This window comes from Gallus gallus, chromosome 1 (assembly GCF_016699485.2).
Source record: "Gallus gallus isolate bGalGal1 chromosome 1, bGalGal1.mat.broiler.GRCg7b, whole genome shotgun sequence".
NCBI classification, from domain to species: Eukaryota; Metazoa; Chordata; class Aves; order Galliformes; family Phasianidae; genus Gallus; species Gallus gallus.
Window position 1 is genome coordinate 112,502,739 of NC_052532.1, and position 19,112 is coordinate 112,521,850.

Consider the following 19,112-nt stretch of genomic DNA (forward strand, 5'->3'; position numbering starts at 1 on the left):
GAAAGACACAAAACCGGCTGGGTTTCCTCTGACCCGTGGGATGCTCTGGACTTGGTGCTGAAGGTGACTTTCTGACTGTGTCGTGATCTGGGTGCTGGATGCTGGGTTGTAGCACTTGGGCTGTCATTATGGCACCGGTATGCATAAAGGCTGCCTTGCCTAAGTGAATGCAGCGCGAGGTAGCTGCGGGGAAGAGGAAACGCTGTTTTTAGCTGCCATGTTATTTGAACAAAAGAGCTGCAGCTCAAACACGACGATGCGTTTCCTTGTTTGCATTGCATGGGAGGCCCCGGTCTCAAACAGCTGACGGCAACAGGAAGGCGGAAAAAAAACAAAGGAAAGTTTGTGCGTGGCTTTTTTTGCTGCGCGTGTGGAACTGCTTCTCGTGTGCCTGTGTACTGAGATGTGGCTCTGGGCAGAAGCCATGTGTGAAGGAGCCCCCCTCGTCCGTAGTGTCACAGGACAGCAGCCATGGTTTGAGGTGTTGGTGTTGATTCTCATAGAGCGGTGAGAGTCGCGATGCTTGAGGGCTGAGGCAGGAGCGCGTTTGAGAGTTTAATCTCCTTGCTCATAGAGGTGTGTTGCTATGAGAACTCAGCATTTATCCTCTGTTTCTGGCTACCTCTTCGCTGGTTGAATAATGAGGATAGGAAGGCTCAAAGCATGTTGTTGTTGTTTTCCACCTAGGGCAGAGAAAAGGATCTTGTGCTCATAGAATCATTAAGGTTGGAAAAGACCTCTAAGACCATCTACTCTAACCGTCAGCTCATTACACCGTGCCCACTGCCCACGTCCCTCAGTGCCACATCCACGTGGCTCTTGAACACCTCCAGGGACGGTGACTCCACCACCTTTATGGGCAGCCTGTGCCACTGCCTCACCGCTCTTTCTGAGAAGAAATTCTCCCTCATACCCAACCTAAATACAGGGAGGCAGATTAAAGGCACAAAGGCGAACAGCTTCTCCTTGTCCTTGCTGGGCAAACAAGTGCTGCCAGGCCTCCCGTTGGCTCGGTGCTCGCAGTGCTCCTCACAGACCGCAGGAGCCCATTTGACAGGGAGCTCGGATGAGCCCCGTGCAGCACCGCAGCCCCGCTCAGCTCTGCGGGGCAGTTATGCAATACGGATTAGCGAGCACAGGGGCCTGGCCGTGTCATTGCTCCGCAGCCCGCCAGCAGTGCCGGTGGGGGAGAGCCGTCAGCCAGCACGGATCGGACGTCCCTGCCCTCTGCCTCGCATCTTGGCACTGCCTCCCCGTGCCAGGCCCTCCCTCCCTTCTCCGGCAGAGAAGGAATTAATACGGAGGCAGTCGCCTGTGGTGGCAGTGGGCTGGAATTAGATCGCTGCTTCCTGCGAGGCCGAAGATTAAGAGCGACCAAAGCCTCCACAGGCTGCTGCTGCCTGTGACCCTGTGTGGGCTATGCTGGGAGGTGCCCGCCAGCTTCTTCCCAAACGCGGTCTTGTTTTGGAGGACGTGGGGTTGCCAGATAGAAGAGTGGCTTGAACATCCCAACACATGCCTGGAAAAAGTCAACTTGTGTTGTTATTTTTCTTGGCCAGATATCTTCTGCTGTTTTATACAACAGCCCTGCAGGCGTCAAGCAACGCTGAGGTGTCTCCTGGTGCCTGCAAACTGCTGGGTGCTGCTTGGAGCCTTTTCCAAGTTGCGATGAAGAAAAATCTCATTAGGGAGAGATTGTTGCTTTTTTTTTTTTTTTTTTTTTTTCCTCCCACCTACCCTTTCTGCATTTGAAGGACATGGTGAAAGCAGCGGGTGTTGGCAGAGCTACAGGAAGTTGCAGCCCTGGGGAGAAGGAGGGATGCGCTCAGGATGCACCGGGGACTGCAGGTGGCTGGGGAAAGGCCTGGGACCCAGGCATCCATTTAAAATCACTCTGTCTGTCCTTACATTTTGGGGGAGAGGACCAGGTGCAGCAAGTAGGGCAGCACAGTGTTTGTGTGTTGCTTTGCCAGGCCACATCCTAGCACACCTTTCAGTGCTCACCTGGTCGCTATCCCTGGAAATCCTTCCTGAGTGAGTGTTTTTTTTTTTTTTTTAAAGGAAATAAGGATAAGGATCGTGTCTGTCTGATTGCTTTATGTGAGGAAGCCTTTTTATAACCTTGGATTCGTGTAGTGCTTTTTGCAAAATACCATCGCTATTCTTAGTGGTATTCCCGTGTCTGAGTGTGCGTGCGCCGTTTCCCACTTACATCTGCAGAAGGGACAAAATGCTTTTAAGCCAGAATCTGCATTTCGATGAGCAAAGTTAGTGAGCAGTTAACGAATTAGTGGGAAAACGACGCGTTATTATAATCAGAGAGTATCTTTGCAAAGAAAGTCATTGCAAAGTGTAGCTTGGGTTGTTAGTTGGCAAGGCTCGGGGGCGAGGCTGCTTGCTGAAAAGGGTCTGTGCTTTCGATATCTAAAGATGTTTCTTTATTTTAAAAATTGCATTGTGATGTTTCTATGGCTACAAGTAGTGTGAGTTTTGTACTTCTCCAACTGGTGTGTAAACAACAGCAAGAGACGTACTTCTGGGGGGATTTGTACGTAGTGGTTGAGAAAGCTGCTGGGTTAGGCTGGCCAGAGAGCTGTTCTGAAGTACGAGTCCGTGTTTACTTGCGTGCCCCACAAACCCTAACTGGTGATAGAGATGACATTGAAGCGATCAGAGAGCACGGCTTTCTCACAGTGAATTGTTTTGCACTTACTACGTCTTTATTTTCTTTTTTAGGTAACTTTGCTAATGCAGAAAACAACCAAGGTCACTTTCTCGAAGCTCTGGAGGAAAAAGATCTCTCAAATGAGAAATGTTATTTAGAGAGACATTCAATATACGACAAAGCGGAAGACCAGCCAACAGAAGAGATTGGCCAACATCCATGTCCGCGTCTGGACAGGAAGCGTAAACACTCTGGTGAGAGAGTGCAAAACGATGGCAGCCAAAGCGAGGGCTTTGTGGACGAGCTGCAGGATGAATGTGTATCAAAGGCAAAAAAGAAGAAGAGCTCCAAAGGTAAGGTGGCATTTTGCTGTGGTCTCCCTCATGGAATGTCTCGTGAAAGGAACATCCCTTTGGCTTAATGTGTTTCCATTTTTGAACTTGATGGTTACTAATGTGAGCACTGTCATTTCACTTAAAATTATATATACGTATATATATGTATGCATATATATGGCCCTGTGTGTGTATATATGTATATATACATACATATATATAAAAAACCTGGTATACACGGGTAAAGCACTAGTCCTTGGACACTGTAGCCACAGCAGTGCGAGTTACTGTAGTGCATGTAACCCTTAATGAGCGAACCTTTAAAATGCATAGTGCGGTGAGACTATATGCCCCGAAAGTGAAATGTAGCTTTTGTTTTAAGTTGAGGGGGCCTTTTGATTAATTTTTAGTTATTTTTCCATTAGATGACTGGCCTGAGAGGGAAATGACAAACAATTCCTCTAACCACTTAGAAGAGCCCAATTGTAATGAGGTGACCAACCTGAAGGTGTGCATTGAATTAACAGGGCTCCATCCCAAAAAGCAGCGTCACCTGCAGCATCTTAGGGAACTATGGGAGCAGCAGGTGTCACCAGAGAGATCCCCGTCCGGCAAGTTGGGCCGGCAAAGCAGGAAAGATTTAGCTGAGGCTGTTCAGCCAGAGGCCACTGCAAAGGTCAAAGACTTCACAGAAGAAAGGCACACCAAGAAAAGGTCAGAGGCCAAAAGCAATAGAAGTTGGTCTGAAGAGTCCCTCAAAACAAGTGACAATGAACAAGGTATGCAGAGACTACTAGGGAAACCCGCTGGCTTTAGCATTTACAGTGACGCATGCTGCCACCGATGTTAAGGAACTGTCGAGAGCTTTATTTTAAAAGTATCTATCTCTCTATCTTTGTGTAAGCACTGACACCTCCTCTGTACGAGCTGCACCGTAGCTGATACTTGGCAGACAAGCAAATGTGTTTGTGTATGTGTGTGTAACTACGTGTTTGTGCGTGCGTGTGCCTTCTGGCTTTAAATAACCCTCTCGTAGATAACGTGGAGATGGAGTTTGTGTCTCTAGAGGGGATGGGGGGTGTGTACGGTGGTGGTGGGCGAGGGAGGCGGGGTGGGGAGCAGGCTGTCAGTCCGGGTGTGGGATCGGAGTGGTGGGGTGGGCAGCACTGGGACAGCTACCAGCGGTGTGTCCGGGAACCCAACGTCTCCGTCACTCTGCGCACTGCTGGGCTTCCCTGCCTCTTCCTCTTGGGGCTGGAGCTGGGCTTGTCGTCCTCCCCGAGAGGTGCGTGGCTGCTTTGCTCCAGGCATCCTCCCAGCCCCACTGGCTCTCTCGTGTGGGGTCACCTCCTGAAGGGGCATCCCATTTCCTTGGCTTTGTTTCTGACTGTCCCCCCTGTGTCCCCTTTCCCTGCCCTCTCTCCTCCTTTCTGCTCGGTCCCTGTCCTGGGGAGAGGCCATGGTGGGGCAGCTCCCGGGGAGATGCTTGTGCTCCCTCAGGGCTGGCAGCTCCATCAAGCTGGTGGCATTGCTGAGACACCCTTGAGAGGGAGAAGCAGAAAGAAGGGGTCCTGCTGTCCCACACCAAGGGCAGGACTGAAGCCAGGTCACCCTGCACCGGGGACAGTGTTCCTGGGTGGCATCTCCAACACAGTCGCAGGCAAAGCTGCCAGCTTCAGTTCTATCCTAAAGCTTCTTGCCCATCTTTCTACTTGTTACGGTGATCTAACTGCAGAAAACCCCAAACTTTGATGCTTATTGTTGGGGAAGATTCTCCAAAAGGATTTATGGAGCAGAAGATCAAGATGTAGTTTAAAAGGAGCTTTGACTCTTCCTCCCTTGCTTTATGTGCTGCCTTGGCGAGCGTGGTATCCGCTCAGACATCCCTGCCCATCTCCTGCTCTCCTTTGTACTTCCAGAAAGAGATATCTTGTAGAGATTAAACGAGGGTCACTAACAAGGAGGTGCATTGTGTGAGGATGCTCGGCTTTCCCCCGCAATGCCTCCCGAGGCAGTGGCAGTCTTCTCTTAACACGTAACCTTGGGAAAGAGGAAAAGATGCCGCCCCATTCATGCCCTGCTCTCTGAGGCATTGAGATTCAGTCGCCCCGTGGCTATGAAAAGCCTTCTGGTTTTGGAAGCCTCTCATAAAACCGTAAACCCATCTAAGTTGCTCCTCGATGGCCACTGTGTGGAGGTTCTGGAAAGAGTTCAGATCACTTCGCTGGCCCCGCTGAAGTGTAAGCCTTTGAATCTGCTTTTCCTAGTTCGCCAGGATGGGGAAGTTTTCCCTGTTGTGCAACAGAGCATTCACTGTGTGGTGGTCACGCCAGGATGGAGACCTCTGCTTGTTCCTTCTCACCTGGGAGACGTCCTCAAATTTCTCTCTCTGGCCTCAAGCAGGTGTTTCTAATGCAGGAGCAGACCCTGTCTGTCTGGCTCCTTCTCTCCGTGGCTGCTCCCACGTGCTGGCCGTGCTGGGAGCCACACTCCTGCAGCGCTCCAGCCATGGCCCGTGGTGCCGGCAGCGGCCGAGGCATCCTGCAGCCTGCGGGCAGGGAGCCGGCCCTGCTCTGAGTCAGCTCACCACAAGCCACATCACTCACGGGGCTGGGTTTTTTAACTTGCATGGATATTAAAGGGATATTCCTGCCCGCTCTTGCTGCTCTCCCGTTGCGGTCAGAAAGGTCTGTGGCGCTGAAAGGACAGCCCCACAGTGGTGGGCTCAGCCCTCAGCTGGAAGGCATCCTGCCCAGCTGCAGAGCCTGGAGGCTCACGGGGTTTTGGTGCGCAATCTGCACATCATGTGTCCCATAAACTCCCCGACATCTGGCTGGCACACCATCGTGTGCATCTTTTTCTAGAAAGTGGCTCCAAAGAACTGAGGGATTTCTGTTTTCATCTTTAATCCAGAAAGTCTTCTGCGAGTCGCCTTTGCAGCTCTATTTAAGGGAAGGCAGAAGTGTGAAGCTGCCCTCTGAGAGCATTCTAGATTTTTTGTTACCAGCTGGCTCTGGATCACGCCTCTTTAAATAAAGGTTTCAGTTCTGGGAGCAGCCTGACGCCTTGTTTGCTCCTGCCACCTCTTCTCTTCTGAAAGCAGCATCGCTTCAGAGAGTCCTCGGTGAGAAGAGCCTCTTTCAAGTGCTGTGCGTTTTTTCCGCACCCTCTCTCAGTGGTGTGGCACTGCCAGGCTGAAGCATCCCTTCCTTTCCAGCCACCCTTAGAGCATCTTTCTGCAAAGGACTCGGTTCTGAGGTCACCTCAGTTCTCTTCCTGAGGGGAATTCGGGCTATAAGAAGTCAACTTTCCTGCCCTTGTTTTGTTGCGGACCTGCTCGCACTCTTCCTCATCGTGGCTTTCGGCCCGTAAGAACCAACCCTCTGCGAAGACCTGTCCTCGCGAGCATCCTGCCGCAGGCCTCTCTTGCGCTGACTTAAAACCGCTGCAGGGATGCTCCCTCTCTCGCTGCCCTCGCTCCTGTCCCACCAGACTCCCCCACGCCCTCCGTTCTCCCTCTCCCCCTTCCAGCTCCATCCCTGCAGGCGGAGCCCGGCGGGGCGCAGGTGCGGAGCGCTGGGTTCCCGGTGCCTGGAGCAGGCGGCCCAGGTAAGGAGCGGCCGCTCCCCGGCTGGATGCTGGCGGCAGGGAGCTGAGTGCAGCTCTTCGCATCGGGGCGTCGCGACCGTTAGCGGACGTTAGGTTGCAGGATGCTGTTTACAATTGGAATGCGGCACGCTTGAAATATTAATGATTTGAAAATGTAATTGGGAGATCTCTTAAGCAGTCAAGGAGCTCGTGTTAAGTGCTAGCAATATGTTTTGCTTTTAACGCGCCATGCAACGTGTAATGCCTTTCCTTCCCGTTTAGGCTTGCCTGTATTCCCAGTGTCTCCGCACATGAAGAGCCTTTCATCCAGCAATGCAAACAGCAAAAGGCAGGCTCAGCCAAGCTGCACTCCAGCCTCGAGGTTGGCTGCCAAACAGCAGAAAATTAAAGAAAGCCGGAAGACAGATGGGCTGTACACAGACGAAGAGGAGGATTTCCAACCTGAGTCTCTGCTGCAGAAATACGCCGAGTGCGAGAAGCCATCAGGGAAACGTCAGTGTAAAACAAAACACTTGGCACTGCAGGAGAGGAGGAGGAGGTCATCCCTGACAGGGGATGACACCACAGATATCGAAAATGCCGAAGATAAGGTATCTTTATTTAGCCTTAATTGCCCGCTAGCACTCAAGCGCAGAGCTAACGCACAGAGCGACCGCACCGCGTGCATGCAGGCAGCGGTGCTCCGCGCCGGCGCTTCTGTGCGTGCTTTGCACGTTCTACGTTGGCTTTCCTTACCCTGCCCGCGTTCGAGCTGCTCTTGTGGGGATGGAGGAGTCTCGTGTTTAAAAGCCGTCGCGGGGCCTTCTCAAAAAAAAATTCAGCGCCGGCAGAAAGATGTAATTCCCTGCCGGCAAAACGCTGCATTGTGGAAGCGGGGAGGGAAAAGTAAAAGACAAAACCCCAACGCGGTGATGGTTTTGACAGGTGGCGGTACCGAAGAAGGCGAGGAAGCGCACGGAGCCCGCTTTGGACTGCGACTCCTCACCGGCCAAGCCCTACGAGCAGAAGCTGTATGAGCGGCTGCAGCCCGCCCCGCCGCCCCCCCAGCCGGCCGCGCTGCAGGTGGCCAGCCCCCCTCCCGAGCCCCCCCCCAGCCGGCCCATGCCGCCCGAGGCCCGCCGCCTCATCGTCAACAAGAATGCGGGTGAGACCCTGCTGCAGCGAGCGGCCCGCCTGGGCTACGAGGTGAGCCTGCGCCCGGGGGTGTTCCAGTGGGATGGGTGGGAGCCTGGGGCGCTGCGGGAACCCCTCCCTCCCCGATCCCTGCAGGGAGCGCAGCGAGCGCGGGGTGACGGTCTGTTAGCAGCCCTGGCTTCCGCGTAAATGTGAACCATCTGCAAACAGAACGCAGGGCTATTTTTTTTTTTTTTTTTTTTTTTTTTTTTTAGGTGATCTCTAATGAGCCGTGTCATTTTTGCCTTTGTCCCTGGCGGGGGAGCGGGTGGTTTAGAAGCAGGCTTTTGTTTTTTCCGTCTTTTCTCCAAGGAGTGATGGGGGTGTGACACAGCACTCGGTGTCCCGCATGCTCAGATGTACTGCGGGAGCGCTCCATGGACGTGGCCCGGGGCTGCCCAGCGCCGCTCCTGCTCACAGAGCAGCCCCCCGGTGCTACAGAAATCGGGAAGCGATGCACTCGGTGGCTCAGCTGTTCAGAAGGACACTTGTATTTGGGTATATAGATCTGAGAGGTGTTGTCATGCAGTGCCGGGCCTTGCGCTGCAGCATGCGATTCCTGGCCTCGCTGTGGCTGGGTGAAGGGACAGCCTCAACATCAGCACTGGTGGTATCAGTCTGAGCATCAGCAGGACTTGAGGGCTTGTTGGAGCCTGGGCATGGCATCTGTGCGGCCGGGGCTGGGGAGAGGCCTGCAGCTCTGGGAGAGAGCAGGCAGGAGGGTGGGACCCTCACTGCAAGAAAGACTTTGGGGCCTTAGAGTGTGTTTCAAGAAGGGCAGTGAAGCTGTGAGGGGTCTGGAGTACAAGTCCTGTGGGGATCGGCTGAGGGAGCTGGGATTGTTCAGTCTGGAGAAGAGGAAGCTCAAGGGAGACCCTATCACTTTCTACAGCCACCTGAAAGGAGGTTGTGGTGAGGTGGGGATCAGCCTCTTCTCCCAGGTAGGGTGAGAGGGAACGGCCTCAAGTTGTGCCAGGAGAGGTTCAGATTGGATATTAGGAACAATTTCTTCTCAGACGGAGCAGCAAGGCAGCGGCACAGGCTGCCCAGGGAGGTGGTGGAGTCACCGTCCCTGGAGGTGTTCCAGAGCCGTGTGGATGTGGCACTGAGGGCCATGGGCAGTGGGCACGGTGTGATGGGCTGCTGGTTGGACTGGGTGATCTTAGAGGTCTTTTCCAACCTTAATGATTCTGTGGTTCTGTGGTGTGTGCCCTGGGCACAGCTGCTTCCAGCTTGGGGCGCATCTAGCAGGGAGGAGGAGCAGTAGTTGCTACAACGTTACTATGGTAATCTTCATCATTTAAATTATTTAAGATCTAAAATTTCCCATGGATCCAAAGCCAAAATATATTGCAGTGTGTGCTGTTAGTTTTGAGTGGGTATCTTCTTCCTGCTTGGCATCTACAGGGACAAGCGCTCAGTTGCGTAGTGGGCTGCCACGGGACACCAGGCACTTTGCTTTCTGTGCTCTACTCAGGTCAGGGGGAGCTCCTCCAAAAACCTGTGATGGGCCAGGGTCCTGCTCAAGCAGGGGCTGAGGGCTTTCTGTCTGCTTTGCTGATAGAAGGAGCTGGCTGCAGCCCTTATCAGGCTGGCCGCAGAAAGCCAGGGTGAAGGTCCCGAAGCCATTGAAGTGGACCTGCGTTTGGGTGGGGTTTTCATTTGCTGTCAGAGGGCGGCTGCCCTGGGTCTCCCCAGGAGCACAGCAGGGGAAGAGCCCTGCGGCTGTTAGTGGGGGTGGCTGCGGTAGTCGGAGCAGCTGTGGGAGCTCTGCGTCTGGCCTGTTTGCTGGCCAGCAGCTGCACTGCTGTGCTCAGTAGGAAGCTGAATCCCCTGGAAAAATTGCGGTGGTCAAGAAGTCCCCCCCCCCCCCAAAAAAAAGCTGGGCGGGTCAAGCTCATTTGCTAGCGTGTGACCTGTGGCAGCTGGAGGCTCTTGCTCTCTGCCATCCCCATGAGCAGCAGAGGCGGCGGTGCCGAGGGGCGGCCGTGGCTCATTCAGAGGCACATCGCTGTGCTCGGAGCTAACCCGGGGCTGCGGGAGAGCCGTGCGCTTCCTCGGCTGGAGCCTGCGCCAGGCCCTGCGCGTCAGCCTGCGGTCGTGCTTGAATCCATTACGTTTTCACCATTTGAAACAAATGACTTGAGATAATAGTAGTCTTAAAACTGTAATTTACTGTTTGCGGAGGGGGGAAGGAGGAGGGGGAATTACAGGGAGCATAAAGGCTTTTCGGAAAAAAAATTACAAGCGGCTTGTGTAATGAATGCGACGGGAGAGAAAAGGCTGCCCGTCCGTGGGCTTGCTCAGTGCTTCTTAGTCCGTGCCTGGACTTGGGAAGTTCTCTGGTAGATTTGGGAATAAGCCCCATCTGGGAAGGCTGTTAAATGCGTGATGTAGAGGGGGCGGAGGTTCTGGTGGGCTCCCTGTGCTGCCACTGGGAATTGCCCTGTGGCCTAGCCCCGTGCCGAGCACCACAGGTTGTCGTGGCCACTCCATTCCGTGGGTCTGTCTGTACTTTGGCTGGAAGCAGAGCAGAGCACCCGCACAGGCATTGAGCAGCCCTGTTGCGTTTTCCTGGCCTTCCTCCAGCGCTAGCGAGAGATGCTCGTGGAACCCAAAGCATGTTTGCAACACCACATGTCCCCACGTTCGGCAGCGATGGCTAATTTTTTCGTGAATTGAATAAATCATGTTTAAAAAAAAAAAAAAAGTTAATGAGGCATTTAATTAATTAACAATGTAGAGTTTTATGGGCTTTATGGTTACATTTTGTGGTTAATGGCATTCTTCTTATAGCCTCTTAATGTAGAATTGCCCGTCAGAATTAGCGTTTTTGGCCAGCGGTGGGTCCTCTGCTCTGGAACGAGCCTTTTCCTTCTGCAGAAAGAGTTGAAAGGCCCTTTTCTTATTCCGAGCTGCAAAAGCTATTTTAAACGGTAACTGCGTGCTAAAAGCGGCGCTGAGCGCGGCCGGGCTTCTGCTGCCTGCAGCCATCCATCCGCTGTGTGCCCGGCAGGGAGGCCTGGTGCGCAGGGAAAGTCATGCCTTTAGGGTATAATTTCACACCGCCCTTCCTTGGGAAAGCGTGAGGTGAGAGCATCCTCCTCTCTGGGCTGGTTCTTGGCCCCGGGGGTGATGAGTGGGATGACGGAGGCCGAGACTCGGGGTGGGCTGGCTTCTGGCTGCTCGGTTCTCAGGCTGGTTGGTGTGGGCCTGCGAGGAAGCGTGGCTCCATGCTGTATCCTGGATACCGGTCCCCAGGTCAGGGATGCTGGGAGCGCGGCTGATTGCGGGCTTTCCGCTGGATTTGAAGCTGGGAGGAGTATCTGTGTTGCGCGTGGTGCTTGCTGAATTCTTGTCTTTGGAGAAAGCAAAGGGCCCCCCTGATCTTGGCTGTACCTTGTAATCCTTGGGAGCAGCAAATGCACAATCGGTGCTTTCATTTTGCTGTGCATGTACCTGCAGCATCACTTAGAAATCATAGAATCGCTGAATTGTAGAATTGTTTGAGGTGGAAGGGACCCTTTAAAGGCCATCTAGTCCAAATGCCCTGCAATGAACAGGGACACCTGCAGCTACATCAGGTTGCTCAGAGCCCCATCCAGCCTGACCTTGAGTGTCTCCAGGGATGGGACACCCACCACCTCTCTGGGCAACCTGTGCCAGTGCCTCAGCGTTCCTATTATAAAAAACTCCTTCCTTATATCTGGTCTAAATCTCCCCTTTTAATTGGAAACCATTTCCTCATATCGTATCACAACAGACTGTGCTAAGGAGTCTGTCTCCTTCCTTCTTAAAGCTGCCCTTCAGACACTGAAAAGCTGCTCTCAGGTCTGTCCTGATTGGGTTGGGGGTTTTTTGTGCAGATAGAGGAAGACTTGCATCACCCCAAATCTTTGGTTGGACTCCATCGTGGTGCACTAACTGCAGGACGAATGGTGCTGAGTTTACAGCACTGGGTTGGTTGTTTGGAGCCGGTGCCCAGCTTGGGCTCCATCCAGGAATCGGCGTGGGTGAGGATGGGATTTCCCTGGTGACGATAGAGCCAGGCTTTTTTGTTTCCTGATAACAAACTGTCTTTTGTGTGCTAAACGTGTTTTGGGTTGGGTCACGTGCTTTTTCCTTTTACAGTCCCAACTGATGTCAACCACGATGCTGTTGCACGTGCAGAATCCTGCATTCAGAAATGCAGGTGTAAGGGCCAAAGCATTGCTGCCAGCCCCACGCGTGGAATTACCGTAGCGACTGTGTGTGCTGTCTGCTCCATAATCCTTTTCTTTAGAGAGGAGAAGCCCGTGCGGTGACAAATAACGCAGTGTGTCTGTCTTTCCTCCTCTGCTCTTTCCAGGAAGTGGTGCTGTACTGTCTGGAAAACAAGGTCTGCGATGTCAACCACCGTGACAACGCGGGTTACTGTGCCCTGCACGAGGCCTGCGCAAGGGGCTGGCTGAGCATCGTGCGGCACCTCCTCGAGTACGGGGCTGACGTCAACTGCAGCGCGCAGGATGGAACCAGGTGAGCGGCACCCAGCACCGTGTTGGCCACATAGGGACGTGCCTTGTCCCTCTGCCTTCTGCCCCTAAGCTTGCGTGAAGCCCCCAGGGGCGCGATGCTGCTCTGCCCCCTGTCTTTGGGGCCAGGCCTCAGGCTCTCGGGGTGATGGAGTGCGGCGGGCATGGAACTGCAGTTGTGCCTCCAATTCAGCTCAGTGTGGGTTTTATTTTTTTTTCCTCCTGGGAATTTTAACAAGTTGGTTTTTTTTGTTGTTGTTTTTTGGGTTTTTTTTTTTTTTTTTAAAGAGTTTGTGAAATCCCCAGCTGCGGGGCAGGAAGGAATGATACTTGAGCTGCAGCTCCATTTGTCTGTGCTCCAGGTCCTTTGAGTTGTGCCAAAAGAGTGGTCTTTGCCTTGTTAGTGGTGTTACTTTTAAGAGCACTTCAGGCTTTTGCAGCGATTGGGTGTGCAAGCCCTATATGTGCTATATAAAAATGTTGTTTTGCTTAGCTGTTAAACCGTGTTATCTGTGCGTTGCATATTTTGGATTGATTTTTTAGAGCCAGTGCTGGCTTTTGTTTCCCTTAAGAGAATAGTAGGGGTGTTCACAGAACAGATATTGAGCTTGGTTTTGTTTCGTGTTTTCCATTCTGCTTTGTGGATGTAGAGGATGTGGCTCGGCATCTTTTCTAAGCTCCTGGTGCGTCTCCTGATGGAAAGTCCTTCCCGACCCCTAAGGCCGCCTTTGGCCGCCTCTGCGGGGCTGACCTTGGGATAACTTTTCCCCCGAATATGCAGTACTTGATCGCAGCTATTCGCGTTGGGGACAGGTCGCTTTGTATTCCACCGGGGTCCTGCTGCTTGTTATCTTAAATGGTTTATCACGTTTGCCATCACCATCCCAATAGCCGGGGAGGGAAAATCAGCATGACTAAGGGCTGCCGCTTTTGTTTTTAAGCTCTTCATGCATTAGCCGGGGAAGGGAGGAGTCCGCAGAACAAAAGTTGGGCTGTGGGGTTGGTGCATCAGGGCCCCGATGGCTGCCCCAAGGCAGCGGCCGGAGGAGCCCCCCAGGGGCACCCAGAGCCCCGTTAAAGGGACCCCAAAGCTGTTTGTCCCATTAACCGAATAGGTCAGATAGCAAACCAGCCCGGAGCTGTGCCGTCGCTGCCACCTGGAAGTGTGGATTGGGTTTCAGTTCAAAGGTGGAGTTGATTTTCCAGGATCAAACTTGGCTTGCCTGAAAGTTGTTTTGGGGAAAATGCGCTTTAGGAGTGAATGTAATAACGGTGTGATCCCGGATGGTGCTGTCAGAGCTCAACTTGTGCCTCCGTTTGCTTTCAGGTGGCAGGCTTAGTGCTTTTTGAGATTGTGCCCCATGGACAGTGTGAATCCCAGGTGCATGCAAGCCTGATGCTGCAGTGCCCGCAACCGACAGGACTGAGAGCAGAGGCTTTGGTGGGGAGTGCCTGAGTTGTGCTGCCCCTGCTTTCACTAGGGCCAGCCTTGTCATCTCCCCAGAGCAGCTCCTGGCGTTCACAAGACAAATGGCATTTTGATCTTGAAGCCTCAACCAGTTCTCATCCTTGGAACTTTTGGGAGGAAAGCAGTGTCAGTCTTTCTCAACTTCTTTGCTTTTCAAATTCCTATTTGTAGATTCATAGAATCGTTTGAGCTGGAAGGGACCTTTAAGTGACATCTAAAGCAACTCCTCTGCAACGAACAGGGACAGCTATGGCTAGATTCCTGAATGCGTTGCCCCCTTGGAAAGATATTTATGTCTTAAAAACAAACAAACAAGCAAAAGTAACCCCATCATCAAAGACTTAACACCCCACCCCTGCTTCTGTAACTGCTCTGAATGCGCTTCGTTGTCCCCTCCACCACCTCCCCAGTCCACTCATCAGCCAGAGGTATTTTTGGTCACGCTGGGAGCTCTTGAGTCCCTAGGCAGCAATAGTGAGCTCATTCAGCACGCTGCTCTGGCAGCCAGCGTGAGCCCGCAGTGTCACCATTGGCCACTGTGTCGGGGGGGAGGCTCGGGTTTGGTCCCAGTTCCTGACACTTGGGTCTGTGCTGCTGTGCTTCCCTATGCAGGGAAACAGGCTGCAGTGTTTTCCCTCCTTCTCCCTAACCGCATGTACTGGGGGATGCTGAGCTGTAGTCAGCAGACAATGTGCTGAGGTGGCTCTCCCCGCACCCTCTGCTTGGTGTTGGTAGGAGTAACGAGGCCTCTTGCTGCAGCGAAGAGATCTGGATGGTGCCTGGAAGGCTGTGAGCAAACCCCGGCTGGTCTAAATAGTTTATAGTTTTGGTGGTGGAATGATAAGCCCCTAACGAAATGTTTTCCTGACTCGAGGAGCAGTAAAAATAGTAGTAAGGCTTGGATGGTACACCAGAGTAGCTGAGATGCGTGTCTGCTGTAGGATGTCGCTGCTCTTGAATGTCCCCAGACGCTTCTGGGGCCCTTTTGAAGGGTATGTTTTAAAAACAAGCTGTCCTACCGTTAACGGTACCATTAGGGGTAGAGAGTGTTTATTTCCCCAGTACTCAGGGCAGAAAAGATTATATGGGTAAAGGAGGGCAGGAGAGGACTCCAGGGATCTTTTTCTCACATCGGGAAGTTGCTAGCTCCAGCACTCACTTCTGCATCCTACAAAGAGGGTGGTACGCTCTGTCAAGATGGAAAAACATTCCCTCCTCTGCCTGCCCTGGTGGGAGAGGCAAACGTGGGTATCCTTTGCACGGTCCCACTGGTAAGCGTGCCAGAAAGCTCTTCTAGCCATAAAGGATCCTGTCAGTGCCCCATTACTGCCTTATCTGCAGGAATCTCTCCTTTTTTCTCTCCCTGCCAACATTTTCTTTCCTTCCTTCCCTCCCTTCTATTTATCGTCCTTCCTCCTTCCACACAACCTTGCTGCGCCTTTCCTTCTTGTAGCCTTCATAAAATCTCCTCTTGTGCCCGGGTGCTCTGTGGGTGGCAGAGATGGGGCTGCCCCATCCCACTGCCTGCCCCACGGCTGCCCCGTTGCAGCGCCCTGCTGAGCTGTACAGAGGGGAGGGAGGCTCCCTCCCGGGGTTTTCTTCTTTAATAAACTTGGCCGGGTGTCGTTAAATCGATGGAAACACCGGGCAGCGATTGAGACGCTGTTTTTAATAAGTTAAGCAATCATCTTGAATTCATTACTGCTTCTAAAGCCATTTAGGTAAGTCAGTTTAAAAAAAAAAAGAAAGAAAAAACAACAAACAAGAAAACCCACAAACCAGTAAACCCACAGTCCTTCCCCCACTCCGAATGAAACCAGAAAATCCTAATTCTGAAATAAAATGGAAAACAGTTTGCCATTAAAAACTGCAGTAACGTGAGTCAGTAGGGGATAGAAATGTACCCAGTGTTGGAACACACTGCGTGCACCCTTCCCTGTGCCCTGCCAGGTTTTTGGCATGGGATGCCCTGTGCCCGATGGGGATGGTAGTGTTTTGGTGTGGGTGAGCGTTGCTGATGCACATGCAGTGAGTGCTGGGGGGAGGCTGCCTGGGGTGCGAGGCGATGCGGCACCATCTTTCTCAGGGCATCGTGTTGTTTCAGTGTGATGTTAGAGAGATTGATGAGGGGTGCTCTGACCCTTGGCATGGAGTGAGCCCTCTCTCCGCAGGGAACGAGCTCCACACTCAGTGTGTTCACCTCTTAACGTCAGTGTAGCGTGTGCATGTTAACAGCAGAACTGAGCGCAGCTTTCCAGTGAGATGGGAGCAAGTGTGAATGCTTCGTGTCCCCAGTGTTAATCATCCTACATCACAGCCTACCGGGAAGCACTTGGAATAAGCACACCTGGAACATATTTCTTTGTGAGATGCATCTCAAAGCTCCCTCCCACCAGCCCCACTCCATAGTAGATGTGAAGGCAGCGGCTGTCCCCTCTGCCCCTTCTGCGTCCCGGCCCCTCGCCGTTTTGCACAGCCACCGCTCCCTGCTCGCTCCCTGGCCACCAGCCCATGCCAACACAGTGCTCATGTAGCAGGGATGCTGCCGTGTGTGGTGGGGGGCTCAGCCCTGGTGAGCAGCCAACGCCACTTGGCACACAGAGCCGAGGGCTTCGCTCGCTCCACTTCCAGATGAGGTTTCCTTGCGATGCGGCTTGGCGAGTTTTGCAGGCAGGCAGCATGCGGTGCTGGCTGCAGCCGTCCTTCTCTCTCCAGGCTTGTGATCTGCCAGGGGCAGCCGCGTTTCTGCTCAGCAGCCTGCAGGGAGGGAGAGGAGCGCAGTTGCTGCGGCTGCTCGCCCCTGGGCTTGGCTGTGTTCCGTTCCCTGCTCCTCACCGTCCTGGGAAACGATGGGGTTTAGCACGTCTTCATTAGTCAGGGGGCGAAAGGTTCTGCTTCCAGACTGCTGCCCGTTATGTATAATAAATTGTAAAGGCAGGCTGAATGCGCCTGTGCTGCGCGACACGCTGCTAAATGGGCAGAGATTTGGAGCGGCGGAGTGACTTGCAGCAAAACCATGTTTGTGAGGCATCGTGCAAACTCCTGCTTTCTGTTACAGGGCTGTAATTATTGTGCCGGCCCTCAAAATGCATGAGGCCATGAATAGCTGCAACAGAAATGCCTGCCCCGAGCAGCGTGACTGTGAAAAACCGAGAGGGGAAGGAGCGCTGTGCGAGTGAAACTGACAATGAGACGATTGACAGCTGTATTAATAGTGTTATTCGCTATAAATAACTTTGGTCTGAAGTCAGAAGTTTCTTTTCAAATACATTTGCATAATTCTTGAGTCAAAGTGTAACGCCGCAATCTTTTTTCCCTTCTCCCTAGACCTATCCACGATGCAGTAGAAAACGATCACTTAGAAATTGTCCGCCTGTTACTGTCTTATGGTGCTGACCCAACGCTCGCGACGTACTCGGGGAGGACCATTGTGAAGATGACCCACAGCGAGCTGATGGAGACCTTCCTCACAGGTGGGTGGCACCTAGGTGCAGATGGCCATGGGCCGATATTTTCCAGCCCCCAAAAGTCGTAGGACTGTGTGTGCAAAAGCACAGCCAAGTTTCCCGTGGTCTTGCTTTTTTTCCCCATATATTACTTTTTGCAAGTTCTGCTTCGTTCTTTATCTCATAAAACTATGCCTACATTCTTCTCTTCAAACTCTGTCCATGTTCTAATGTACTTTTAGAGTTTTCCCATTCGTTTTGATTAAGGACACTTGTTTTCCCTACTAACATCACCTTTGGAAGTGTTTCCAGTATTCACAGCCAGTGAGTTTAAGCACTCACCCATGTGTCAGCACAGAGAACACATAGGTGTATCAGGACACCAGTACTGTAGACTTCTTAGTGTCTTGAATCCCAGTGGTTTTTCACCAACTCAATGTTCAAATCTCACAAGTTATGTCTGTATAGCATACTTCGATCTCCTAAACATAGCTGTATGGAAAAGCCTTTTCCGTCGATTTCTTTGTGGCCACTTCTTCACCCCCAAGTCGATGCCCAGAGTAACTGCAGGCCAAAAAGCGTGGCAAATCCCACATTCCACAGAAATAAAAGGTCACTGTCAGTTACTTCAGCTTCAGGTCAGGTCCATCTGTCAGACCCAGGGTGGTTATGTGATGTCATATGGTTATATGTGGTCACAGTGCCATGTGATGGGAGAAGGGATGCAGGGAGAAGCGAATTTGAGGCATATTTTGAGGACGGTGCGTGCATGATGTCTTCCGTAGTGTGTGTATCAGGAATACGTTGTGTTTGTTCTGGTGGAAGTATGCATGGTGGGACTCCGTATGACACATGGTCTGCTAAACTTGCCAGCTTTTTGTTCTCATCAGTATGTTTTTGTTGTTGTTTTTTCCTCTCCAGAGTATTTAACTGACCTGCAAGGTCGAAGTGTTGATGACCCTGGTTTGTACTGGGATTTCTATGGAAGCTCTGTGTGTGGTAAGCAAATGTTACCCTTTATCTCTTTGTATGTGGAGACTTCCAAAGCATGCGGCAGGTGGGGGTGGAGGCTGCCTTGTTTTTGTGGCAGAGGAAGTTAGGAAGGAAGCAAAGCAATTTTTTTTACAGATCATATTATTGGAAGGAAAGCAAGACCTGCAGTGGTCTCTTAAATGTTGACTCGGCCTCTTTATTCAATTTCATTTAGATCCGAAAGACGAATCTGGATTTGATGTCTTGGCAAACCCCCCTGGCCCGGGTGAAGAAGATGAAGATGGCTTTAGCGATGTGTTTGAGTTTGAATTTTCAGATGAGCCTCCCTTGCCGTGTTACAACATACAAGTGTGTCTCTCTCAGGGGTAAGAACACATACAGAAGAACCTTACAGAAGACACTGTGATAATAAGCAAAGACCTGAAAAGTTTTACTCTCTGTTATATTCAAGATATAAATTAGCTTAGTAAACAGCTACCATTTGTCATTTGTACCATTTTGATGACAGCTGTGGGAAAAGTAGTTCTAAATAGTAATCACACAGGAGGGCAGGTTTTAGCATGTTCTCATTACTTGGGTGATTGATGTAACTCAAGTTTTCCGAGCAGAAAAGTAGGAAGATTAAATTAAAGAATTGTCTTCTTAATCTGAAAAATAACCCTCCAATGGCTTGTATTCAGTATCAACATCTCCGGAAGTCTGAGATGCTGAAACTCAGGTTCTAACTGTTGGCCATCCCCTGACCTGCTGCCAGGCTCAGGCTGATGAAAGTTTAAGCTGTTGGCATGCCTGCTGGCACACGTGCTCACAAGCCTGGGGTTTGCAGGCTCCAGCACCTGCATCCACGGTGTGTGAGCCTCAAGGCAAAGCTCTTGGCTTGGAGGGGGTGGTTTGTTTGTGCGGGGTGGGCTG

General features: G+C 52.0%; 1 protein-coding gene across 11 annotated transcripts in view; it reads left to right on the plus strand.

Moving 5' to 3' along the window:
* BCOR (BCL6 corepressor) overlaps window positions 1-19,112 on the plus strand; it is a 58,670-nt gene that overhangs the window by 38,346 nt on the left and 1,212 nt on the right. For 7 of the 11 annotated variants that reach the window (XM_025146057.3, XM_046911687.1, XM_015302080.4 and 4 more), the window contains 8 exons: window positions 2,737-3,018; window positions 3,426-3,779; window positions 6,871-7,199; window positions 7,534-7,794; window positions 12,131-12,297; window positions 17,089-17,234; window positions 18,129-18,206; window positions 18,415-18,565. In XM_025146057.3, coding sequence (XP_025001825.2) covers window positions 2,737-3,018; window positions 3,426-3,779; window positions 6,871-7,199; window positions 7,534-7,794; window positions 12,131-12,297; window positions 17,089-17,234; window positions 18,129-18,206; window positions 18,415-18,565 — 1,768 coding nt within the window. The remainder of the gene's footprint in view (window positions 1-2,736; window positions 3,019-3,425; window positions 3,780-6,870; window positions 7,200-7,533; window positions 7,795-12,130; window positions 12,298-17,088; window positions 17,235-18,128; window positions 18,207-18,414; window positions 18,566-19,112) is intronic. The other 4 variants (XM_040665145.2, XM_040665154.2, XM_040665159.2 and 1 more) reach the window with 2 other exon arrangements.